Below are 27,937 nucleotides of genomic sequence, written 5' to 3'. Positions count from 1 at the left end.
CATTTCTTTGAAACAATCACACAACCAACATTGATACAAATACTTTTCTGTGTTTTATTTAACTGAAGCAGCAGTACAAAAATAACAAACCTGATCAACAAAAATATCTGTACACCTATTAAAGCTTGTTTATGTTTATTCAACATAAACTTTATAATATTATAATTGGCCTTCTGAAGGGGCCATATTCACAAAGTCCTTCACAGGAATCTTTCCCATGCGTCCAAACACTCGCAGACTTTCTCTTTGTTTGTTAGGTCTTTAGGTAGACTGATGAACAGGTGGCGTGGAAGTGACTTTTCACAAGGGGAAGAGGCCACTGAAAGCGTCCTGGATGGCGCGATGGCAGGCCAGTCCCGATGTATAACCACCAGCTTGATCCTGAGGAGACGCTGTGCGCACATGATTCAGATACCTGCACACAGAGAGAGAATGATTAGCTATAACAGTGAATAGTTTAACAGCAGTTTCCACAATAATGGCTTTGAGTATTAATCTGGTCAATCCTCTAGAGGGAGCAGCTCTCATGGATTTCACTGACAAGAACCAATTTCACTTTATAAGAAAAATAAAATGCCAACTGTTGTCAATAGAATTATACTGTGTGTAAATAATGCAATGTAATATACACCACTATTAGAGGTTGTGGTCGGTAAGTTTGTTTTAATGTTTTTCAAAGAAAATCTCTAATGCTCACCAAGGCTGGATTTATTTGATTAAAAATACAGTAAAAACTATTGTGAAATTTAAAATAACTTTCCTATTTTAATATATTAAAATGTAATTTATTCCTTTGACAATTAAGTTTTTTGATAAAGTCTGACAACAGCAGTAATTTGCTGATTTGTTGCATTTCTTATTATCAATGTTGAAAAGAGATTTTATTTCTTCCAGAAAAATTTAAAATAACAGCATTTATTTGAAGTAGAAATCTTTTGTAACATAAACATTAGGCCTTTAATTGTTCCTTTTTTTATCAATTGAATGAATCCTTAATTCTTTTTTTCTTTTTTTATTATTCACTCCAAATTCTTTAATGGTTACTTAGAGATATTTCACACTCACACACAAAATTGTCATTAACTCACGTATGAATTTCTTTCTTCTGCTGAACACAAAAGAAGATATTTTTAATAATATGGATAACCAAACAGTTGATAGACCCCATTGACTTCTGTAGTAGTATTATTTTTATTTATTTATTTATTTCATACTATGGAAGTAAATGAGGCTAATCAACTGTTTGGTTAATGACATTCAAAATGCCTTCTTTTGTGTTCAGCAGAAGAAAGAAATTAATATGGTGAGTAAATGATGACAATTAAAAAAAATTGTAAACTATCCCTTTAAGAAACAAAATGTGTATAAGAATGTAGTTTTTGAACTAAAATATATCAAATATTTAATTAATAATATATAATATAATACAATATTTAATATCTTTATATCTATATTTTTCACCAAATCAACAAATGCAGGTTACCCGCAAACCACTAGAATATCAGAAACCTAATGCTTGTGGGTGAGACTGTGCTCCTAGCCCAGCACCCTTAAAACACTCCAGCAGCTGGAGTCCACAGCGGCCATTCATTATGAGCAAACTGAAAATTACATGTAAACTGATACTACAGTGAAAGGAAGAGAACGATGGAAAGAGAGAGAGGGATAGAGAGGGTCAGGTATCATCAGAAACACTTAAGCTCCTCTCAGCTTCACACGCTTTCTAAACAAACAGAGATTACTGAAGCGCTGGACCATGAGCTAATGCACACAGAATGCTGCTTCAGTTCTCCATCATTAATCCACAAAACACACACAATTCCACAAGTGAATCACTGTCATCACATTTAATCCAGATTCTATCGCTTTTAGTTTTTCCTGAAGTACTCGAGACAATCATGTCATAAAAGCATTGATGATCGGTAAAATAGAAGAAATCTTTGGAACAGCAAGAAAATTGTAAGCCTGGATTGTAACAAAATGCACTAAAACTGCTGCATTCAAAATCTGATTTGGATGTTTGGAAGAAAAAAAACACACAAAAAAACATTCTGGATCTTTAAAAATAAAAGGGAACAAAATCCTATTTGGAAAAAAAAAAAATCTTATTCACCAAAAAGTGAACATGAAAGTGCTCGACCTTCAGAAAATATTGTATGTCCACCTCAAATGGTCAAACTTAAACAAATGAGACAAATTAAAACCTTGATCTGTGTGATTTTGTGTTCTGGCAATAAAAGCCAAGCAAACAAAAATAGCAATAATAATAATAAAAAAGAGATGCATCTAGTTTGTTTGCGACCAAATGTTAGTTTTGTAGTTATTAAACAGAACAGTTCAAAAGTTTGGTTTTTTGAAAGAAGCTTTTATACTCATCAAGGCATTTTGTTTAATCACAAATACAGTAAAACAGTAATATTGTGAAATAGTATAGTAATAATAAAAGTCACCATTTTCTATTTTAATTTATACCATGGTCTTTCTGAATACTCTATTCTGATTGGCTAGAAGGTGTGCAATAATATTGTTTAATGCACAGGTAGTTCCAAGTCAGTTTAATTAACTTGATTTAATGATGATGATTTAAATGAAACACACGCGCACAAACATCACTCAGAGATTGCGCTGCGCAATTTAGGAGCACAGAAACGTATCAACGCTGCGATTATTATTCATAAAATAGCTTCGCTATTGAATCGCTACATTATATTTCTCATTAACATCGCCGTTTTTGAAGTAATTAAACTCACAGCTTCATTGTTAATAGAGAAGCTGAACAGACGAAGGTAATTTACACATGCATCTCTCATCTCTCTCAATAATGAATTCAAATAAATATTATTTATTCAAATAAATGTAATGTTACAAATTACTTTATCTCAGTGTCTGATTCAAAGCTGGAAGAATGCTCAATCTAACGAGCCATAACTGACAAAAATAAATCATTTTTATCCTTTCGGTCAAATATTGTGCTGCAAAATAACAGCTTGATGAAAAGCTTGTCAATGTTGGAAAAAAGCATGGTATAAGCAGGATAATCCACGGCTAGCTGTGCATTAAACAATTTTAACACAGTGCTTTGCCTCCACGTCGTGCATTACAACTGTTTAAAGTACAGCTATATCTGTGGATTACCCTTACATATTTTAAAATATCATTTAATATTTTATACATTTTAAACATTTAAGTTTTTTGTAACAATGTAGAAGTCTTATCCTTGTTGGATAAAAACAAAATCTTACTGGGTCCGCATTTTTTAACAGTTGTGTATATTTTTGGTAATTAAGATAAGTTAATATTAATAATACATATTTTGACATGAATGTAAGAGTCACACCAAAGGGAAGAAAAGATTTAGAAGAAAATTGGAAGGTTTTTTGAGAAGTGACTAATGTAAGGGTTTGGAGAATGACCAAAATGTTTGGGAGGATTTTACTGGCTGTCTGACTCTGGCTCCAGCTCTGATATATCCTTCATAAGATGGACATATTGTTGATATTGCTCATGTAGTCAAACAGATGATATCAGGGTTGAAATTTTTGGGATCTGTATTTTATGTCAGCCTTTTATACATAAGAGAGAGTGTGTGCGTGCGTGCGTGCGTGCGTGCAGTTTGAGAAAGTCTTTCTGAGCACAGGATTCAGCACAGAAATGTTCCCATCCGAAAAAAAAGAGGACACTCATGCAGCTGCTTTACAATCTGTCATTTTAACAGGGTCGGTGTCACACACACATTCCTCAAACAGATCTGGTTGCCCGCACTGCTATGTCGGACACACATCTACCAGACTACAACTCATCCACAGCACAAATATCCTCATCAGAGTTCAGAGAGTAAACTCATCTCTGCAGGAGCCAAGAGTCGACCTGGGATCCTCCAGGGCATAACGCGTCATTAAAACCTACTGGTCCAAAGGTACATTGCTGTTTACAGAGGCAGCACGTGTCCAAATTGCCACAAATCATGGTTCATGTTGAAAAGAGAGACGGCAACAACAAAGTCTGAATGAGGCAACTGAAAACACGTTTGGGAGATCATGTGTTTGAGCATTCCTTGCACAAAGAAAAAGCCACACCAATGGGAAATGCAAAATTCACTCAAATCTGTGGATTTAGTGAGAAAGAAGGTGAACAAGTTTAGTTTGTCCATCCATTATCCATAATCTGCCCTCGGGGTATGGTTTTAAAGTTTAACTCTCTCTTGCTACCTCAGAAACAGGAGCCATTTGCAAGCCAAATGTACTCTTGAAGCCAAGGCCAGAATCTTTGTTTTAGGCTTGTTTGCATATGCAAATTTCAAATCAGGCCCCTCAAAATGTAGTTTCCAAAAAAAAAAAAAAAACGTACAAACTGAGAGATGGACAGTTGGATGGAAGACGTTTCTGTAGTCATTGACCCTTCAAACCCTACATTCTTACAGTTGGAACTAATTCACATAGAAATGGCAAGGTTTTTGTGTTTTTTTTTTTTAACAGATGGTCTACTCTAGACAATCCACCACTTATGATAAAATAAACACTTTTTAGCAGTGTAAAGCAGACTAAAAACTAGGTAGGTTTATATGCCATGAACAAGATCTAGATAGAAGATCTAGCAGAATGATGAATTACCTTAAAAATATATATTTTAAAAAATGTGTGCTTAACATTTTTATTAAGTAGTGATAGAATTGTAGTTTTAGAACTGGCTACATTTACAATATATCTTGTACTTGTTCCACTGAAATAAACAATAATCAACCAGACTCCTGTTGAAAAACATAATAAAGCTACTGACCCTGTCCACACATGCTCCCTCATCTGACCTGCTGATGGATTACTTCCTGTCTGGCACATGATGACTTCCTGTATGGCAAAGTGTGTTTCTATAGAAAATAGTCTAAACATTAGCATGGTGATGAAATCATGTTTTTTCATTGCCTGAAGGAAATTGTACTGAGAAATTCTGGAACTTGCGGATTAATTGACCTATTTTTTATTAAATTTTTAAAAAAATAAATACTGCATTAAATTTGAAAATAATGCAAAAGCGCAACACAAAATAAATAATAAGAGAAAGAGATGGTTATAAATGCAGCTTTTTTCATTACAGGAATACTTAAAAAAAAAAAAAAAAAAAAAAATATATATATATATATATATATATATATATATATATATATATATATATATATATATATATATAAATAGAAAACAGTTCCTCTAAAAGAGCAAAACTTTAACTTTTGAATGGTAATGTAACTTTGATTATTTCTAAACTTTAACAAAACCTAATTAATGTAAACACAGACTTGGATACAAGCTGTGTCCTGTCCAATAATAACTAATGTCTCTTAAACTAATTACCTTCTCCAAAACTCTGCAGACATGCCTCCAAACTCACCAGAGACATCACTCAACGCTGACTGAAAATGTGTGTGTGTCCTGAGAGTTTCTGAATGGAAGATTACTGATCCATCAAGGGGGACTTGTAGAGACAAATTTTGAAATATATTTATATCCAACACTGTAAGAGTAGAGTGACATATTATGGCACTGTTATCTCCCAAAACTAATCTTTTATTCATTCAACACATATACGTAGACTGCAATAGAAAACTGTGTGTGTAGAGAAAAGGAAACTTCAACCCAATCACCTCTTTTCAAGACACACACACACACAGCTGTCTTTAATAAAATGCCCCACCCAATCTGTATTTATACAGGTACAGAACAGGGACGGACACATAGGACGGGGTTCGCACCGGGGGGGGGAGAAGGAAGTGAATACATACATGACCCTCCAAAAACACAAACCAGTCCAAAATAAATCTCCACTAACTCACTGTCAAAACACACTAAGACAAATAGCAAAAAACAATATGTCTCTCTGTCAACCTCACACACACATACACACACAAACGTCTCGTCCGCTCTCGACTTCAAAAGACTGAAGCTGGACAAATTCTTTGATGCAAAAACTGAGGAAAGAAAAAGACGGAGAAAAAGAAACAAAGAGAGAAAGTGATCCACCCTATCATCTCTTTTCATAACCCTCACTCTTTTTCTTCTCCTGTCTTCTGCTTTTCAGCTCAAACCACATCATAAGATCCTCTGCTGAAGATTCCAGTGTGTAGATATCTGTGTGTGTGTGTGTGTGTGTGCGTGTGTGCGTGTGTTCAATATAGGTTAAGCTCTATCAACGGTATCTGTGACGGAAACACATTTACAATGAAAGACTGTGAGGCAATTGTTGCATTTCTGCCCTACGGATTTCAACTGCAAGTGTATAATTTAGGATTGCATTTAAAAATGCACAGTAATTACTATAAAAAGATTTTATATAAAATGTAGAATTACTGCAAGAATTACTTAAATTACTGCATTTTACTTTAATGTTTAACAGGGTTTTTTTCCCCCTAGTGATAAAGTATATTTAATTCAAATCAAAGCTGAGTTATCATGGAGTGGGATGCTTCATTGGAGTAGATTTTTTGAGATTATTAAGAAATGATTATCTGGGTAGGGTATAGTGAATATGAAATGAAAATCTTACGATTTTCAGAATGAAAATCATTGCATCCAAGCTAATCACTAGTATAGATTCTAAGACTGTGTGTTTGAAAAGAGTGTGTGTCTTACAGAGAAAGTCAAACTTAAGTGAAGCGTGAAACTGCAAGCATTGCAAAAATGTCAGCAGACTTCCTGTTTATCCTGGGAGCAGTGCACCATGGGAGATGTGGTTTATTTGTTTGAATAAGAGGTCATTTATCTCTGTCAAACACGCATTCTCACTGACAGAAAGGGGAGAGTGAAGGTATAAAAAAATAACCTGATGCATTAATATTTAGTTTTTATTTTATTTTATTATATGTAGTCTGTTCATCGTTGCCTATTAATGTACTGACATACAGGATATAATATAACATTATAATATAATATAATATAATATAATATAATAAATAGTAATCCAGTTATTAGAGAGGGGGTGGAGATTAAGCGTGTGTGAATTGAGCAGCTTCTCTACTAATAGCGAAACTGTAAGTTTATCTACTTCAAGAACAGTGCCGTTATTCCCTCACTAGTGAGGAATGTCATGTAGCTTTAAAGTTATAAAAAAGTCATAAAATCATAAGAGCTGTGCTGACAACACTGTTCTGTGGAAGTATGTGCCCGTACTATATGTGTGTGTGTTAGAGTGAGTGAGAGAGAGAAAGTATGTGCTTTCTAATCAGACGTAAATTTGTGACACTTTTTTTTATTTTTATGGAAATAATAAAAAAAATTGTAATTATTATCCTATTGTTTACACCATTTATTAATAATATATAATATACTGCAATGTAAAAAAAATGTAAAGTAATATAATGAATAATATAATCACATTAACAAAATATACTTGATTATTACCCTTTTCTGCCCAAGTGATCCAGCTCTGGAACGGGTGGCCCGTAAGTTTCAATGTACAGAGGCTGATAGACGTACAAAACCTCTTCCACACGAGACACGGATGCCAAAGACACGGTCTGACCCTAAGAAAAGAGACAGATAGAAAGACACATTTTAGTGTTTTGGCATTACAAATGGACAGATTTTGTAGTCAATTAAAAACACTACTAAACAAAATTTGAGATAGACGCCCTCTCTCCAAAACTCCACCCTCCAACCCAACCATGTGCATTGAGATCACTTCTGATTGGTTAAGTGTTCTGATTGGCTAAAAAGGCAAGGGCTGCTCCTGACACATTTTACAGGGCCGTCACAGAGACAACTCGTCAGGACAACCATCGAGGAAGTAGGTACATTTTATGTATAGAAATTAAATATATATATATATATATATATTTAAAATGACTTAAAATGTTACATTCAATTTTAAAATATATTACTTTTTGTTACATTTTCTGATAACAAACATTTTATCTAATTCTATTTTATTTATTTATTTATTTCACATTACAGTTTTATTTATCACCCTTTGAGGTGAGAGTATTTAACACACTCATTGAGTTTAAATGGAACATTTTATGTAAATGACCTCATTTAAACACAACTAACAGATATTCAGTCTGGGATAAAGTCACACACACAAATGCATTAGCGCCAACAAACACACACATCCCTCTATGGATCCAGATCCAAGCAGGGGATCTAAAGATGTATGACAACATCACTCACTGCCAACACACACACACAAGGGAGGCTGAACTTGCTGGAGACAGACAGAAACCACAGCACTGAGGGAGTGTGTGTGTGTGTGTGTGTGTGTGTGTGTGTGTGTGTGTGTGTGTGTGTGTGTGTGTGTGTGTGTGTGTGTGTGTGTGTGTGTGTGTGTGTGTGTGTGTGTGTGTGTGTGTGTGTGTGTGTGTGTGTGTGGGAGGGAATTTCCACGGGAGAGCTTCTCTTTACTTTGGCCTTAAAGTACTGAATGCATTTAAACAGCAATGTAAAATAATGGAAGACACAACAAGGAGAGAAAAGAGAGCGAAACAAAAGAGATTCAAGAAAACAGAGGGTGAAAATAAGCACTAGTGAGGGTAGAGTTTTATATGTTAATTGAACATTAAACATTAATTATTCCTCAAACATTTCTGAGTGTGAGCATCTTAAATACACAAACAAGGTCCAAAACAAATGCACACACACACACACACACAAGTTTGGGGTCAATACGTTTGTTGTTGTTGTTGTTGTTTTTAATGAATAAAAATATAAACATTTAAATTGTTAATTGTTAAATAATTGTTAAATAATTGTTAATTGTTAAATAAAAAATGTAATTGTAATAATCTCACAATATTACAGTTTCTACTGTATTTTTAATCAATAAATGTTGCGATGATGAGGATAACAGTAGTTATACACATATATTTAAAAAAATAACTGACCCCAAACTTTTGAAAGATAGTATATATTCTAAAATATTATTTTTTTAAACAAGTTATTTTATTTACTCACCAAAAACTATTTATTTGCAACAGACCCAGGAAGACACACACGCACACACGCGGGCACACACACGTGCAGACGCACAAACACGCACTTGCAAGCTCTAAAACATTTTACACAGCAATTCACATGTACAAAATGCTGGTGGTTTATAATGAACTCAAAATAACAAACATACATTCTCTGGTCTACCCCAGCTGATCAGTTTCAATGTCTCATCTCACAGACAAACACAATCTAAAGATTTCCATGTCAACACATACACACCGTCCCACCATATATTACCCTGTCAACAGCCTGATACCAGTGGAAAACTCATCAGAACTCTGGCACGTACAGTAAACCACCACCAAATCTTTACCAACTCAAACATCTATGAACATCTGTGCACTCAACATTCATTTGAGGTGTTGTGTGCGTATATATAAAGAAATGCTGCTGATGCTGTGCATGTTGAGTGACTATAGATACATATTCACTCCCCAGCGTCTCTAAAACAGAGCTGCTGGCTCGATCCATCTTCATTACTGTGCGGGGGTGGGGAGGGAGGGAAATCCCTGAGCTGAAATGCCCCTCCAGTTGTCTGTGCATTCAGGGTTTCACTCCGAGCAGTTACACACTGTTTAACGGGGCCTTATGTTCAAATCAATCATAAATCTGCAGCATTTCGACATTCAGTGCTGTCCAGCGCTTTAACCTCACCCCTGCCTGGGCAGTGAATCAGTTCATATGTTTGACATCAACACATAGTAAACATCATTTTACGAGGTGGACTTGATTTTTACATTATTAAAATAAACTATCCCCCCTGGTTCTACATTTTAGACTTCTGTCTTGGGAGGCACAGACCATTTTGACTGGCACAGGAAAGGCACCACGATGCAATGGCTCATTTGATTGTTCAATCTGCGGGTGTGATACATTTTCTTCACCAAAACAACAAATACCGGTTATTATTTCTTAGGTGTGTTAGTCTTGTTTCTTGCCAACATTCAGTTACAAGTATCAACCAGAATGTGTGAACTGGGTTTGGAAAATTGTGTTATAAACTATTCCTTCTGAAAGTTTATTTGGGTAAAAGAACAAAAGAACGCTTTGTTTCCAAAACAGATACATAATCTTAAAGGGAACTATAAACAATTCTGTAGGAAAGTTTCTTGAACCAAAAACTAGTTCTACTGACCATAATTAAAAACAATAAAAAAATAAAAGTTGTTATTGTACCTTTATGACTTTATGTAAATGACTGTTATGCTATTCTCTTCCAGCGTAGGACACCAGAGCGGGCCAAGTTGACCATCAGCATAAAGTTTGATCTTACACATACCCACTTAGACATAACATAGATCCAGGGCTGTACGTTGTTTTGCTATTTTCAGCCTGACAGTTATCATTTTCATGCCCTGTTATTTTGTTGTTTACATAGCGAATGCATTTGCGCCCATGGGTGTGCTGGTCTGAAAATGAGGTGTGTTCAGGCCATAGACTGTAAAAAAAAAATATGGACGTAGTGTCCGTGACGTCACCCGTAGGATTCCGATAAGTCGTTGTGAAGCTTAAAGTAGGGGCGAGCTGGGCGTTGCCATCTTGCGAGCGATTCATCTCCGTGTCACTCCCGGATAACAGAAAATTGGCAAAAAGGCGGGATGTGGACGGAGCTAAAGTGACGCAATGACTACAGACGGCGGATAAATGGCAATCCACCTGTCACTCAAAGTAACCACGCCCTTAATCATGCAGAACTTTAAGGCTTTATATAACGTAAACCAATGAGTTATAAAAAAATTGGTGGTCAAATTTAGCAGTATAGTCCAAAACCACAATTTGTACCAGGCTGTAAACATGTTTGTTTTTTTGCTGTAAAGATGTGAATTTGAACATGGGGCTCAATGAGATTCTGCTCCCTTCTGGAGCCTGTCCCTAGTGGCCAGTCGATGACTTGCAGTTTACATTACTTCCGTATTGGCTTCAAGAGAGATCATGGGAGGTCGCCACTTGGTTCAGGCACATTGTTGACGTGTTGCTATTTTGATGTAACTGAAAACGACTGCGCAATTGACCAAAAAAAAAAATATTTGTTTGTTATTTAAAAAGCGCGTTAGTAATAGGCGGGTGCACAAAGTGCGTACACTTTACTTATTACAAACACAGAGCCAAATGTCTGTGTGCAACGCCCTGAGTGCGCTTTACACAGTGCTTAGATTGTAAAAGGGGTGGTTCCATGCTTTTTTTCCAGGCTCGGTTGTGTTTATAGGGCGCAGTATAACATGTCTTAATACATCTTTTTTTTTTTACGCTGTATTTTTCTTATATTTTACCTTTACTCCACACCGCTGCCTCCACTGTCCTTTGAACGGCTCGTTTGCTTCCTGCTTCTATGAAGCCCATCCCTCCGAAAAACGCAATGGTCTTAGATTGGTTAGATGGCCAAATGTAGTTTCATGTGTTTTTATTGGCTGAAGTGCCAAGCACAGGTTGTCCGGAAACGCCACGTCCCTTACCATTACGGCCAGAAGTCACATCTGCGGGAGTGTTTATGTTAATAGCAAGGGTTTATGATGTCACCAACCCAGGAAGAAGCTCCTAGTAGTCCAAACCGGACGTTTTTGAAGGCAATAAACTGCCACAACTTTAAAAGACAATATCTCCGTTTCCATTGAACTTTCAGCGCTGTAACTTTGCAGATACTGTTTATGCTCAAGCAGAAACATTACACACAAACTAAAGTTAAAAAAGTGAAATCGCATGCAACCACCCCTTTGAAATAGAGCCATCTGACTGAAATTTAAAAATCACTTTAATGTAACATTTGGTTTGAATAAATAATAAATGTATAACTTTATATCAATACAAACATAACTTAAACTCCAATTCCTCGGCTGGTCACTAGGGACAGGCTTCCAGAAGGGACAAGGAAGCAGAATCTCATTGAACTCCATGTTAAAATGGCCAACTTTACAGCAGAAAAAACATGTTTACAGCCTGGTGCAAATTGTGTTTTTGGTGTTTGGTGTTTTGGTCGGCTAATTTTGCCCTTCATGACAACTGTGAGGGGGGTGAATTTTTTTTAGAACTCATTCGTTTATGTTATATAAAGCCTTAAAGTTTAGCATAATTAAGGGTGTGGCCACTTCGAGTGACAGGCGGATAGCTGTTTGTCTGCTGTCTGTTAGTCATCGCATCACCTCAGCTCCTCCCACGCCCTGCCTCTTTGCCCATTTTCTGTTATACGGGCGTGATGCACGATGACACGCTGCCAAGACAACAGCTAGCTCATCTCTACTTTATGCTTCAAAAGTGCACTTCAGAATCTTATGGGTGACGTCACAGACACTACGTCCATATTTGTTTACAGTATATGCTCTATATATAATGGGCTAGGCGCACACCATGGCGTATGTGAGCCTTAGCGAAGTGAGTGTGTGCATGTTTACTTCTGCTCATACTCTTCCGGTCTTAGCGACGTACGCATTTGCTGTAAGGAGAAACTTATATATGAAACTTAGATATATATGATGAATGTTTTAAACATTTACGAGAAGATGGTGGTCTATCAGAGCCGAAAGAAGTATCAATCCTCGTCAGAGATATAAATAAGCATGATAATACAGTGTAGGGACTCATGGTTTAGTAACTTTATTTGATAACATTATTATTGCTAACTCTTTGTATTATTTATGTGATTTAATTTATTTGTGATTTAAATTTTTATTTATGTTCAGAGTTTTTCTGTGCATTTCTATTAATTACTGCATTATTTTTGTGCAAGTAAAATGAGTAGAGACCATCTGTTGCATAAATCATTATCTATCTGGTGTCTATAAACAGCACTTAGAATAAATTTTACTATGAGTAAAATATACGCACGAGTGTTATTTTAAATCAGCTTTAAAGGTCCCGTTCTTCACGATTCCATCTTTCAAACTTTAGTTAGTGTGTAATGTTGCTGTTAGAGCATAAATAATACCTCTAAAATTATAAAGCTCAAAGATCAATGCCAAGCGAGATATTTTATTTAAAAGAAGTTCCCTTTCAAAGCCTACAGCGAACGACCGGTTTGGACTACATCCCTGCACTTCCTTGCATGACGTCACTAGAACTGTTTGTTGACTAACCCTCCGCCCACAAGAACACGCAAAATAGGGGGCGTGGTCTTGTTGCTCTCCCACGTGGAGAAGAGTGCATTCAGCTTGCATCTGCCCGTTATGGTAAGAGGCGGGACCTTTCCGGGCAAAGTGCGCTAAGCTGCTGTCCAATCACAACATGGGAAGCACTGACCCAATCAGAACTCTTACGTATTTCTGAAGGAGGGACTTCATAGAACAAGGAAATCATCAGGCCGTTTTTAGGACAGAGAAAACAGTGGTGTACAGATAAGTAAATAATGTGTGAAAAATACTGTGTTTTTTTACATGCGAAACATGAACTCATGTTATATTACACACTGTAAACATAACCAAAGCTTCGAAAACTCGCGAAGAACGGGACCTTTAATGAAAACTGTTTGCATTAACTACAGACAGCAAAACAAAAATGTATTAAATCGCAACTATTTATCAAGATTATCTTTATACAGCCCTATTGTTTATCTAAAAAGATGATTTATGCAAAGAGAACAGGGTGTAAATGTAAAATATGTGGTCACAATATTGATGGAGCAAGTTGAAAATGAAAATATGGGCAGAACTGAGAAAATCGTATTTATGGAGATCACCTGTAGCCTGGGTCTCACAGGGCAAACGTGAATGTTTAGGGGATATTTTATGCAAACTCTCTTATCATGGTTATAAGCTTTCATTTGAGAAGTCTGTTCTCAGGGAAGCACAAAACATATTTTTCTGATCCAGGTAGTCTACAGGTTTCCAGTGTATTATTATAATAATTTTAAGATATTTTATACCTATTAGTTAAAATGTTGCACAATAAGTGCATGTAATATGAATATTTTCAAGAAATAAAATATTTCTTGATGGCGTGAATGCGTAGATAACTGATGGGGCTGTATAATGTTTTACCTTGTTTTTACATAATTGGTCCGGGAATGAGAAATTGCGTGTGTGTATGTGGACAGTAAAGTGTACTTCATTCCTTCACCTGACTTAAACGAGTGCGTTTTAAATGCTATATTGACTATGCAATGATACAGATCTTAGTAGTATTTTAAGTGATATAACACTATAAAAGATCTTTCTCAGGCTCTCTGCAATGGCGTCACGCAAAACTGTTAGTGTCTATGCACACACTCGCTAGATCAAAATTCAACATGCTGGCCATATGCAACTAGCCCATACAGATGGTAATTAAATCTCTGAACATTTTTTTAAAAATCTGATGGCTTGAACCTAATTTAGTCAAAATTATCGATGCCAATAATTCTTTATATTTGAAAGCCGACAACCTTTTATCAGCTATATATTAGCTGATAAATCGAAATCGAAATTTTTATATAGTTTTTGAGAGCCTGATTACAAAAACAAAAGTCTCACCATTAAAATACATTTCCCAAGCACACAATTTTAATGAGATTTTATGTAGCATATATGAGAGTTGCGTTGCACTTAACTGTATTTTCCTTTTTTTTTCAAAATGATTCCAATCATATTTCAAGCAATTTAAAACCATCATGGTGAACAGTGGGCATCTGAAGTGTCTCAGCTAAAGGAAATAATCCATTATTTATCGGTTTTAAAATACTGGCCAAATTTTCCTATTGGGCCGATAACAATAACATAGCTTTGGCATTAAAAAAATTACATTTACATTTGATGCATTTGACAACAGGACAGCAAAAGTGCTGAAAATCATCATACATCATCATTTTTCATGCATATTTCATGCAAGTATTTTTTATGCATTTAGCCTTTTAATAATTTTAGTTCTTATTGTCCAATATGTTGATTTATCGGATTATTTAGATTAGAGTTAGATCATTTTAATATATTATAAAATACTTTTAAGTCCTATTGCGCACCCCTTTGGATGTTTTGTGAGGTTGAGAAACACTGCCAAACTATACAGTATTTCAGTTCAAAACATATTTTTTGCTGATAACTATTTCTGAAACCTCCTCAAACAAGGATTGTCCATAAAAGCATTTACAAAAGTAGTTTTTCACAAAACCTCATAAAACCCAGTGTTCCGAGCAAATTTCTGTTATGGTTTCTTTTTTGGTAAATCGAGTGGAATGCAAGAGAACGGCGAAAGGCATTTCTGTTTCACACGGGGGATCAGGCAGGAGAGAGCATCGGGACTCTGACTATGCAAGTCTTCAGGACGCTCCAAGGTCAACAAATATAAACTGTCTATCAGCACCTCTGCTGACCTTCATACACACACACACACACACACACACATTCACCTCAGATCAGCACATTTTGAAATGATCACACACTCACACTGCTCTGCATGGGAAAAATGTCACAAAAGCACACATATATTATAAACACAAATACAACAAAATACACTCACAATCACATTATCTTAAATATCGTGTCCTAGTCACAGCAAAATAATCATCAGTCACTGAATTCACACTGAGAAGAAAGTGTCCTGAATTTACCGTGTAACACTAGTGAACACACAGGTTCAGTGGGGATAAAGTGAGCTTTGTGGACCCTCCAGCTGGCATTAACTGAGCTCAAGTAACAAGTGTGCGAGCCAATGCCCTCTCTATGCCCTGTAACACACACTATTTTGATCTTAAAGCCTCTACTGGCTCTCTCCACATGTATGCGGCGTATGAATCTGCCTGCAAAAAGTCAGACCAGCACACACACTGCTTAACTGCCCAGCACAGAAACATCTGCGTGTTAAATATAACCATGTAAGCGTGCCTCCTGCCTTGTGTAAAGCCATCCAAAGCTGACAAACACTTTTTTGCCGGTACTATCCTCTCTGCTCCAAGATTCATGCCAACATACACACAACTCATCTATTCATGCCAACTACAAGACACATTTGTGGAAACATATGCACTTGGATACACGAACGCACACACAACTGTGCATGCCGTTTCTGTTTTAACTCTCAAACGGCAGTTTTTAAAGATGTATTGCTCCCCCCTCCTTCAAGTTTGCATACACATTCATGACATGTTGGTTCAGGTCTGTGTCCTTTGCAGTGACCGCTGAAGGGATTTTTAAAAAAGAACAAACCTGTTTTACCTGATTTACAATACAGACGCACCACAAAATGATATAAACACACACACACTCCCACGTCATACTCAAACACTGGCTAATACAAACATGCTGGTGTGTCTGTGTGGACGCGAAAGCTAGAGCATGTGTATTAAGAAAAGTGATGAATATTACACAAGTAAGAGTATATCTGATGATACATGAGATGTTTAGAAACAAATTAATAGCATTTAAAATTAAAATTTAGTAGTTACGTTTTTTTTCAAAATCTATGTTTATAGATTAAACATTTTATATATAAAATCAAAACAAATACATATTTTTATTAATTATATGTTAATAAATATTAATATTAAATATGTATTAATTATAAAATGAATGCTTTTAATTATGACTAATCATAAGCCTTCATTTTGTGGCTTTTCTCAGCAAATCCAAGGATTCATTTGATTAATTATAAATCAATTTCATTAAAAATGTAATGCACTGACAATCCAACCGATTATGTGTGTTACGAGCACGCCTGTTGTTTCCTTACCATCATTATTCCAGTAGAGAAGATGTTCGTTGATTTGACATTTTGCTTCTGTTTTTCTATCTGGGTCTCCAGTTGGGCGGCTCGATCTTTATGTTGGGCCAAGAGCACAGCCGCAGGTAACTTGGAACTCTCCTGCAAACACAAACACAACTTTCAAGACACGCTTTTCTTTTGAACTTTAATTTGACACTTTAATTGACAGTAGAGAGGGGACAGTGATGGGTAGGAGGGGAACATTAGGGAAATAACAGAAGCTGGAACTTGCATAAGCACCACAGCTCAAGGTGTCAGAGCACTAAAACTCTATAGTTTTACACATCACTAGTTAACAACCATGGACATAAAGAACACATGCGAAATCAGAAAAGCCATGAGCTATCAACCCAAGGACCAAATTAACACCTAAAGTCAAGATGAAATCAAAATTTACCATTTTTCTTTCTACATGGGATATTGATGTATTTATTTTAAATGATTAATCTATGCACGTTTTTTATTGGTATGCCCTTTTAAACTTTAATCAAAATAACTTCCCCTCTCTCGTGCAGCAGCATCTCTTCTTTTGACGGGTTTTCCAGGCGAGAGGGCAGGACAACCTGTCGCTCACATGAGATCACAGCAATAGCAAACCACAGTGATCCAATCAGTTCCCGACGGACATAAGTCCCACCCCCGTTTCAATCAGATATATGCCACAATAAGACAGAAAGGACTATAGAAACTTCTGTTTCATGCCAACTTTAAAGTGTGTGTACTCTATACCAGTTTATCCAGCAGGGCCTGTTTGTTTTTCCTCTTGGCCTGTAGTTGTCTCTGTTCCTCCTGCAGGGTCTCCAGTCTCCTCTGCTCTGAATCCTGCTGCTCCAGTAACAACAGCTCCTCCAGCTCCTCCTGCTCACGTGTCTAGCATAGAGATAATAATAAATGAATCATTTCATCAGTCAGGGTTCCCACTCTTTTTCAACCATCATTTTTTTCAGGACTTTTCCAGGACATTTTCAATTTTACTACAGCGAGAATAAAAGACAAGGATCTTGCCCTAAAAAGTCTTTAAAAGGCCTTTTAACTTAACTTTAACTTGACTGAACTAAAAAAATAGTTTTTAATATGAGCTCTTACTCATACATTATGACTAAGGATGATTGTTTCCACCAAAGTATAACAAATAAAAAAAGGTAATTGCAACTTTTTATCTCGCTATTCTGATTTTTTTTCTTCTTGCAATTGTGATTTTCTCGCATATAGTCTGTATTTTTTCCCTCAAAATTGGAAATTATAACTCGCACTTGTGAGAAAAAAAGTCAGAATTCGCAATTTTGACTATAACTCATAGTTGTGAGTTTATATAGGTGATAGCGGAGAAAGTGAAAGGGGAAAGAAACAGCCATATTCCTCCATGCACGTAACATTTACAATACTGACTTTATATAACAATTATAACAAAAAATGCTTAGAATTGTGAGATAAAAGTTGTATGCAACCAACAGTAATTGTTTTGGGCCAGTTATAAACTTTAAAAAAATATTTTCCAGGACAACAACAAGTTTTCCAGGACATTTTCTCTAATTTTCCATGTGTTTTCCTAGCCTGGATGCCAGCCGAACTCAGCCCCGCCCACAGCATTTGAGCTCGTGCAGTTCGGTCTGGACTTGATCCATAGAGGAGTAATTATGCCCGAACAGAAACTGTCCGGACCAATCAAATTGTCAGCGGGGGCTTCAGATGATGATGGACAGATGATTAAGAGTAACATAATCGTCCACTTCATCAAAGACACTTGGTTGAATTTGTTTAAATCCTAAACGGGGAGCTTGTTTGTATGCATTCACCTTTACTATTTATCTCTGAAATGATGATCATGTTGGCAAGTACTCTGTGTAACCTTAAATTATTATTTTGTTACAACACCGGCAAAGATCGTTTATTCCAGCGCACGTGTAGACAGTGTTGCCAAGTTTTTACAACAAAACTCGCCAAATACCAGCCCAAAATAGCTTCTCGAGAGGGTTCTCTGGAAAAATACGGCGTTTTGGGGGTAAAATGTGTGTTATTTTGGCAAGGTTGCCTGGTACAGTTCGCATTCCCGGGGTCTATATATCACATAATTGAGGTCGCTCCAGCAGGAAAAATCGCAGACTTGGCAACACAGTGCAGCTGAGTTCTGTTGACATTTGACAACTAGTTATGCGTCGCTTCGTTGCTCTGATTGGTTGTAGGTCCATCCAATTGATGTTTTTCCTGGTTCAGCTGAAACATGCCCCATAATTAATGGAGCAGTATCAAGACTTATATTCTGACTAGAAATGAGTATGACCACGTCAGGCTAGTGTTTTCCAGGACTGGAAAATTTATCAGAAATTGTCCAGGTTTTCAAGGTTTTCCAGGACAAGTGGGAACCTTGATTTAAAATAAAATAAAATAAAATAAAATAAAATAAAATAAAATAAAATAAAATAAAATAAAATAAAATAAAATAAAATAAAATAAAATAAAATAAAATAAAATAAAATAAAATAAAATAAAATAAAATAAAATAAAATAAAATAAAATCTTAAGTAGTGTAGTAAGTAAGTAAGTTTGTATCTTAAGCAGTGATAGGTGTATTTAATTACTGTAATTTAATTTCCCTGGAAAAAAATACTGTATAGTCTATATACAACTATTCTACATAAAACTATAAAATAATAATTTATGCAACTGTATATTATTTACTTGAAAGAATTAAAAGTGCAGTTGTGTGTATATGCTTGTATTGTCCAAATGGTTGAGGCTGATATGGGATCTTGCTTGTGTGAAATTATCCATTTGCCCAATCAGAACCATGCACACACTCACCAGTTTGGCTTTGTTTCTCTGTATAACGTCTCTGTTATCTCGCTGGTACTGTTCCATTATCTGTTTGGTCCTTTCAACATCTACATTATTTGTCAGGTTAAACACTGGACAGACACACAAGGAAATACATTTAAAAAAAATTACAGATATTTTTAAAACAAATGCATCGTATGAATATGAATAAATAAATGGCAATATGCATCTCACCAATGTCTTCCACCTGCTCCAGGTAGTCATTATATTCTTTCAGGGTGGAAAAATCAAATTCCCTCTTATTATAACTGAAAGATGAAAGAAAGTGCTTCATTAAAATATTATAATTAATTAACCATTAAGACAATTTTGGGTGCACGCACACTGCCACATACATTTTGAGAACCTTCTTGCGGATCTCCACCTCTTTATCGATGGCTGGATCTTCAAAAAGCTGCACGCGGAAATTACTCTTTCTGAGAGGAGTGTTACACTGCACACAGTTACCTGAGCCACGGACAAACAGCATGTCCACACAGCTCTCACACCTGAAACACACACACACACATACACGTTTTACTCACACTGACAGAAGGTCTGCTGACACAGAGTCAAAATAAACAGTAATGAAATGTGAAATCTGCTGGAAAAACCTTCAGAAGCGATTCCACACAAACACACATTTCAATCATCTCACTGCTGCAGAGAGTGAAATTTGGCCATAGAATTTTTCCAAAAGGAACCATAAATTCGACTAATGGATAAAACAGAGGCCTGATATTTGTGTGTGTGTGGTGGTCTTATTCAATCATAATGGAGTGATGATGGGATGGTTTTGAGGCAAAGCAGACATACACATTAAGGGCTGACAGAACAGTGTGTCTTAAAAACCAATGGTACTTCTTGCCCAGGATTTATGCATATAACTTATGCTGAGTTTCAAGTAGATTTCTTAAAAATACAGTAAACTAATTTTCCAATCGGCTCGACTTTCCTTTTCATTCTTTCCTTCTCTTCCTATCAGCTATCAAAATACGTTGCTCTTTTAAATTAGATTTTTCCCTGTTCAAAATTACAAACTTTCTGTAAACAATCTTGTTTGTATATGCATTCACCTTTACTATTTATCTCTGAAATGATGATCAAGTTGGCAAGTACTCTGTGTAACCTTAAATTATTATTTTGTTACAACACCGGCAAAGATCGTTTATTCCAGCGAGCGTGTAGACAGTGTTGCCAAGTTTTTACAATCTTTGCTATAGACAGGAAATTATAGAGGGGTGAATTATGGTTTTTTGTCACATTGGCTTTTGTTAAGAAAATCTAACATTAATTTAAAAATATTATTTTATTTTAGATTTTTTAAATAAATTGATACAAAAAAAATGACATGCAAAGGTTTGAGATTAATCATTATTTTTTAATTAAACTAATGATTTTATTCAGCAAGGAATTCAGCACATGTTTTTGTGGAAACTTTATTTTTTCAGGATTCTTTGATAAATAGAGTTCAAAAGTAAAATTAAAATTAAAATGCTGGTCTTTTGAACTCTTTATTTATCAAAGAATCCTGAAAAAATAAAGTTTCCACAAAAACATGAACCAGCAATGATAATAAAAATAAAGGTTTATAGAGTACCAAATCAGAATATAAAAATGACATCTGAAGGTGAAGGATCGTGCAAAACAGAAAATTGGAGTAATGGCTGCTGAAAATTCTAATTCAAGCCAAAACAGGATTAACATTTTAAAATATTACAAAAGAACGCTGTGTTGAAAATTTGTTCCTGATCAAAAATGACTTTTTAATCAACTTGTTTTCTGTCAATTAGGACAGGGTTTTTGTAGTTATTTTGGGAACTGATTGATCTAATCTTATTCTCAAAAAAGCATTATTTGTAGATAATGTAATCAATATTCAACAAAATATGGGGGGGGGGGTGTTGCATCGTTTAATCACACTAGTGTGCTTTTTGTTTAACCAAGAAGTTTGTTTTGAAATGCTTTTTTGAGTCACACTTGTGGTGTTCCTACAAATGAATAGCTTATAAACTTCTCGTTATTCTATATTATCACCAAATTGATGACCGGGAGGAACACAAAAAAGTGTGGCATGGTGGAAATAAATCCCCTCAAAAAAGTTTTCCAAAAAAGTTTTCCAAAAAAACTTTTTCCAAGACATTTCGGGAAGTAGTAATACCCCGTGTGGGCAAGTAAGTTTTAGTCCAATGCAACAACATGAACTAACATTTTCAGGGAAAAGAAAATCCCCTTCAGCTCAAAATAACCTGAACACGACATAAGGAATATATTGTAATATTTCATAATATTACTCATTTTGATCAAATGCAGCACTGTTGATTAGCCGATGTCCGCCCTGGGTTCTCTCAAAAGAATCTCAATTATTTACTTCCAAATTACTTTAGAGGGCAGACATACCCTGCTTTTCCCTGACCCATGACCTGAACAAAGTGGGTGTATGCGAGAGAGAACTACAGACTTCAAAAAAGCCTGCAAAACAGTAAGAACACAGACTTTCATGTGAATAAATGCTAGACATTCCCTGCTCGTTCCTCCTCTCCCGATCCGTGTTTGTCAGCATGTTGAGAGGTTACTACACTTCTCTAACTCAGCACAACTGACCCCATTACGTACACACAAAAACTGCAAACCTCTGCAGTTCACACACTCACACACACACACACACACACGCTACCTGTGTCCCTCTCATTAACTATCTCTCACACACACCTACCTGTGTCCTTCCCTCTTCACTGCAGCAGGTCAGAAGGACACACAAAACACATGTTCTTCGACAACCTGTCCACTTGGTGTTTTTTAGAAGAATTAAAGTTTTTCAAATGCTTGAGTAAATATCTATTTAATAATTTTACCCTTGTAGATTGTCAAGAGTGAAATCATAAATAATTAATAATTATGTCAAAACATATAAAGTTTTCCACAATTTTGTCTTTCAGTTGTGCCATGATTTCCACCAAATGTTTTAGTTACATTAATCGTTATTATGAATATGAGGTGAAGAACTAAAAAACAAATTAAAGTAAATATTGCTTCTTTTTTGAAATATCTTAAAATCACTTTGGCTCAATTTTTCGAATAAGATTTTTTTTCTCAAATCAGTCAGTTCATATCTCTGAACAGTTGCTTATTAAGATGTCTTATTCACTCAAGCAAATTGCATGAGTTTTGGTAACAAAAAAAGTGCAAAAAAGGGTTTGACAATTTGCAAAATAACTAAATGCACATGACTTGCTAATCAAAACTAAGGAGTTAACTCTGTTTTACTCTCCACAACTTCTAAACATTCTTTCATTATATGATAACACAAAATGATCCACTCAGTTATCAAAATCTTATCAATAACTAGGTTTTAAAGCATGAATTACTACATTTTGCAGAATTAATTAATAACTGAGAAAAACTGTAAAATCGTTTATTAGGATAGCTCACCAAAAATGACAATTCTGTCATTAATTACTCACATGTCATTTCAAACCTGCTCGTCTTCATAACAGATACAGCTTCATAAATCTGGGAGCTTTCTGTCCCTCCATTGACAGCTATGCAACTGACAACTGGACACTTCAAAACGTTCATAAAGATCGCTTTATATGATGAACAGCTTTAAATGTAGGCTTTTATTGACATTTAAACACTGATCAGTGGACTTAAAGCTCAACCGAACCTGCGTAACGTGAGAATGTTAAATGTTGAGAATCTCACTGGTTCTTGCAGAAGTTTAAAGGTGCTGCCTAACACAAGAATAAACCTAATTGGTTCTTGCAGAAGCTCAAAGGTGCTGTTTAACACGAGAATGAACCTCATTGGTTCTTGCAGAAGCTCAAGGGTGCCGTTTAACACGAGAATGAACCTCACTGGTTCTTGAGGAAGCTCCAACATGCTGAATAACATGAGAATGAACCTCATTGGATCTTGAGGAAGCTCAAACGTGCTGCGTAACATGAGAATGAACCTCATTGGTTCTTGCGGAAGCTCCAACATGCTGAATAACATGAGAATGAACCTCATTGGATCTTGAGGAAGCTCAAACGTGCTGCGTAACATGAGAATGAACCTCATTGGTTCTTGCGGAAGCTCAAACGTGCTGCATAACATGAGAATGAACCTCATTGGTTCTTGAGGAAGCTCAAACGTGCTGCATAACACAATAATGAACCTTATGGGTTCTTGCAGAAGCTCAAACGTGCTGAATAACACAATAAGGAACCTCATTGGTTCTTGCAGAAGCTCAAACGTGCTGCATAACACAATAAGGAACCTCATTGGTTCTTGCAGAAGCTCAAACGTGCTGCATAACACAATAAGGAACCTCATTGGTTCTTGCAGAAGCTCAAACATGCTGCGTAACACAATAATGAACCTCATTGGTTCTTGCAGAAGCTCAAACGTGCTGCATAACACAATAATGAACCTCATTGGTTCTTGCGGAAGCTCAAACGTGCTGCATAACATGAGAATGAACCTCATTGGTTCTTGAGGAAGCTCAAACGTGCTGCATAACACAATAATGAACCTTATGGGTTCTTGCAGAAGCTCAAACGTGCTGAATAACACAATAAGGAACCTCATTGGTTCTTGCAGAAGCTCAAACGTGCTGCATAACACAATAAGGAACCTCATTGGTTCTTGCAGAAGCTCAAACGTGCTGCATAACACAATAATGAACCTCATTGGTTCTTGCAGAAGCTCAAACGTGCTGCATAACACAATAATGAACCTCATTGGTTCTTGCAGAAGCTCAAACGTGCTGCATAACACAATAATGAACCTTATGGGTTCTTGCAGAAGCTCAAACGTGCTGCGTACCACATGAGAATGAACCTCATTGGTTCTTGCGGAAGCTCAAATGTGCTGCGTAACACAATAATGAACCTCATTGGTTCTTGCAGAAGCTCAAACGTGCTGCATAACACAATAATGAACCTCATTGGTTCTTGCAGAAGCTCAAATGTGCTGCGTAACACAAGAATGAACCTTATGGGTTCTTGCAGAAGCTCAAACGTGCTGCGTAACACAATAATGAACCTTATGGGTTCTTGCAGAAGCTCAAACGTGCTGCGTAACACAATAATGAACCTCATTGGTTCTTGCAGAAGCTCAAATGTGCTGCGTAACACAATAATGAACCTTATGGGTTCTTGCAGAAGCTCAAACGTGCTGAATAACACAATAATGAACCTCATTGGTTCTTGCAGAAGCTCAAACGTGCTGCGTAACACATGAGAATGAACCTTATGGGTTCTTGCAGAAGCTCAAACGTGCTGCGTAACACAATAATGAACCTTATGGGTTCTTGCAGAAGCTCAAACGTGCTGCGTACCACATGAGAATGAACCTCATTGGTTCTTGCAGAAGCTCAAACGTGCTGAATAACACAATAAGGAACCTCATTGGTTCTTGCAGAAGCTCAAACGTGCTGCATAACACAATAAGGAACCTCATTGGTTCTTGCAGAAGCTCAAACGTGCTGCATAACACAATAATGAACCTCATTGGTTCTTGCAGAAGCTCAAACGTGCTGCATAACACAATAATGAACCTCATTGGTTCTTGCAGAAGCTCAAACGTGCTGCATAACACAATAATGAACCTTATGGGTTCTTGCAGAAGCTCAAACGTGCTGCGTACCACATGAGAATGAACCTCATTGGTTCTTGCGGAAGCTCAAATGTGCTGCGTAACACAATAATGAACCTCATTGGTTCTTGCAGAAGCTCAAACGTGCTGCATAACACAATAATGAACCTCATTGGTTCTTGCAGAAGCTCAAATGTGCTGCGTAACACAAGAATGAACCTTATGGGTTCTTGCAGAAGCTCAAACGTGCTGCGTAACACAATAATGAACCTTATGGGTTCTTGCAGAAGCTCAAACGTGCTGCGTAACACAATAATGAACCTCATTGGTTCTTGCAGAAGCTCAAATGTGCTGCGTAACACAATAATGAACCTTATGGGTTCTTGCAGAAGCTCAAACGTGCTGAATAACACAATAATGAACCTCATTGGTTCTTGCAGAAGCTCAAACGTGCTGCGTAACACATGAGAATGAACCTTATGGGTTCTTGCAGAAGCTCAAACGTGCTGCGTAACACAATAATGAACCTTATGGGTTCTTGCAGAAGCTCAAACGTGCTGCGTACCACATGAGAATGAACCTCATTGGTTCTTGCAGAAGCTCAAACGTGCTGCGTAACACATGAGAATGAACCTCATTGGTTCTTGCAGAAGCTCAAACGTGCTGCGTAACACAATAATGAACCTTATGGGTTCTTGCAGAAGCTCAAACGTGCTGCGTACCACATGAGAATGAACCTCATTGGTTCTTGCAGAAGCTCAAACGTGCTGCGTAACACAATAATGAACCTTATGGGTTCTTGCAGAAGCTCAAACGTGCTGCGTAACACAATAATGAACCTCATTGGTTCTTGCAGAAGCTCAAATGTGCTGCGTAACACAATAATGAACCTCATTGGTTCTTGCAGAAGCTCAAATGTGCTGCGTAACACATGAGAATTAACCTCATTGGTTCTTGAGGAAGCTCAAACGTGCTGCGTAACACAATAATGAACCTTATTGGTTCTTGAGGGAGTTCAAACCTGCTGCGTAACACAATAATGAACCTCATTGGTTCTTGAGGAAGCTCAAACGTGCTGCATAACATGAGAATGAACCGGTTCTTGCAGAAGCTCAAAGGTGCTGGATAACACAATAATGAACCTTATGGGTTCTTGCAGAATCTCAAACATGCTGCATAACACACGAGATTTAACCTTATGGGTTCTTGCAGAATCTCAAACATGCTGCATAACACACGAGATTTAACCTTATGGGTTCTTGCAGTAGCTCAAACATGCTGGATAACACAATAACGAACCTCATTGGATCTCGCACGTCAAGTGAACATGCTTGAGCTTCCGTTTACCATAGCTGATGTGTGAGTTGATCAATGTTTATATGAGAATAAAACCAAACCTAAATTCAATCTGTTCACATCATATAAAGGGATAAAGTCTCTCTTAATTTGAGTTTCGAAAATGAGCAAAGGTCTTAGGTCTGAGGGTGAGTAATTAATGACACAATTTTCATTTTGGGTGAAACCCTTTAACTCTCCATTGTTGAAGAAACACCAGAAGCAATATCTTCTTCCACTCTATCAACTGTATTTAATCACAGGCTACACTCACTTATTAACTGTAATTCCTTCCTCCCGATGTTCTGCATAGAGGTAAACCCTCATGAATTGAGTAGGGGAGAGTGTGCTGGACCGTCTCCAGCAGTGTGTCATCAGTGTGTAATATATTCATATGGTCTCTCTCTGAGTCCAAGGTCAGCAGTCCACTGCGAATCCTTACGTTCTCTGCAGGTCAAGGGCACCCAAAGCACGAGGAGTCACATGACTTCAGACACATATCACCTATGATCCACATACTCCCTCTTTGTTCAGTTTTCTGTGGCTGTATGACTACTCACATGCACCACATGGATAGCTAGTTTGATCTAACTTGTTGTTTTTTCATCTTTAAAGTGAGCTTGAAACAGAAGTTGCGATAGTCTTTTCTTCCCTATTGTGACTGACGTAGTGAAATGGCTTCATTAACAAACAGATTTGGGGGGGAACTTGATTTTGTCCATCAGGAATTGATTGAATGGTTGTGGTTTGCTATTGCTGTGATCTCATGTGAGGTTGTCCTGTCCTCGACCAGAAAAAAAAATCATTATAATAAATACTGCAATATTACAAAATAAGAAAAAAAAACTGTCCATTTTGATTTACTGGTGACTTCAACATATTTTTCATGGAAATTTCCACCAAAATACCATAGTTGCTAGTTATTGTTAATACTACAATAAAACTGTCAGTTGTTTTGTGTCAGTTGGTCTGACAGAAATGTCACTTTTCCTTTTTGTTGTTGCGTATAGACAGTACATCTGACGTCTATTGGTCATCATGCACATGTATCAAAATACAATACTATTTGAAGTACAATACGTTAAATTTAAATTATTATGGTTTTACAGTAGAAGCCATTGTCGCGATTGGAATTTTTTGTAAGGAGAGCCTCGCAAACAGGAGAGAAACAAAAGTTAGATGGCATGAAAAACATCGGTTCCCTGCACTCACAGCTTGAAACATTGACCTGGTTATAGCATAAACAAGCAAAAATAAACTTTATTTGTTATGGACATCATGAATTAAGCTTCAATAGATCTATGAAGGTTCAAGATTTGTACAGGTTTGAGTAAGAAATCTGACAGCAGGTAAGTTACTCACAGCGTGTGTCCACACACATTGACCATCAGTTTCAGTGATGGATTTCTGTATTTAGTCGTCTTGCACCTCGGGCATCCCTGATCATCCATTATTATTATTCGTAAGAGTCTTTCTTCACAATAATACAATAAATAAATAACAGTAATCAACGCACTCTACAGCTCACAACAGAGCGCACAACAGTGTTACACTTAAACCAGCCCGGCAGG

General features: G+C 36.5%; 1 protein-coding gene across 1 annotated transcript; it reads right to left on the bottom strand.

The window, feature by feature from the left end:
• Positions 1-34: 34 nt before the first annotated feature.
• Positions 35-27,937, bottom strand: mnat1 (MNAT1 component of CDK activating kinase). Its single transcript, XM_067421868.1, has 8 exons — positions 27,729-27,937; positions 19,808-19,960; positions 19,647-19,720; positions 19,440-19,543; positions 17,367-17,507; positions 16,605-16,736; positions 7,389-7,510; positions 35-415 (listed from the first exon to the last, which is right to left on the bottom strand). Exons 1-8 carry the CDS (start codon positions 27,815-27,817, stop codon positions 301-303), a joined length of 930 nt encoding a protein of 309 aa, XP_067277969.1. The 5' UTR covers positions 27,818-27,937; the 3' UTR covers positions 35-300.

Source organism: Pseudorasbora parva, chromosome 17 (genome assembly GCF_024679245.1).
Source record: "Pseudorasbora parva isolate DD20220531a chromosome 17, ASM2467924v1, whole genome shotgun sequence".
Taxonomy (NCBI): domain Eukaryota; kingdom Metazoa; phylum Chordata; class Actinopteri; order Cypriniformes; family Gobionidae; genus Pseudorasbora; species Pseudorasbora parva.
The sequence above is the reverse complement of the archived record's forward strand: the minus strand, read 5'-3'. Positions and strand labels throughout refer to the sequence as shown.

What these genes read in the sequence shown, in the direction of transcription:
- mnat1 (XM_067421868.1), bottom strand. Translation starts at nt 27,817, where the DNA reads ATGGATGATCAGGGATGCCCGAGGTGCAAGACGACTAAATACAGAAAT. An exon ending in CGCAAGAAGGTTCTCAAAAT is followed by an intron (nt 19,721 to 19,807) that starts GTATGTGGCAGT and finishes TTCATCTTTCAG; the next exon opens with TTATAATAAGAGGGAATTTG. An exon ending in GGAGCAGGTGGAAGACATTG is followed by an intron (nt 19,544 to 19,646) that starts GTGAGATGCATA and finishes GTGTCTGTCCAG; the next exon opens with TGTTTAACCTGACAAATAAT.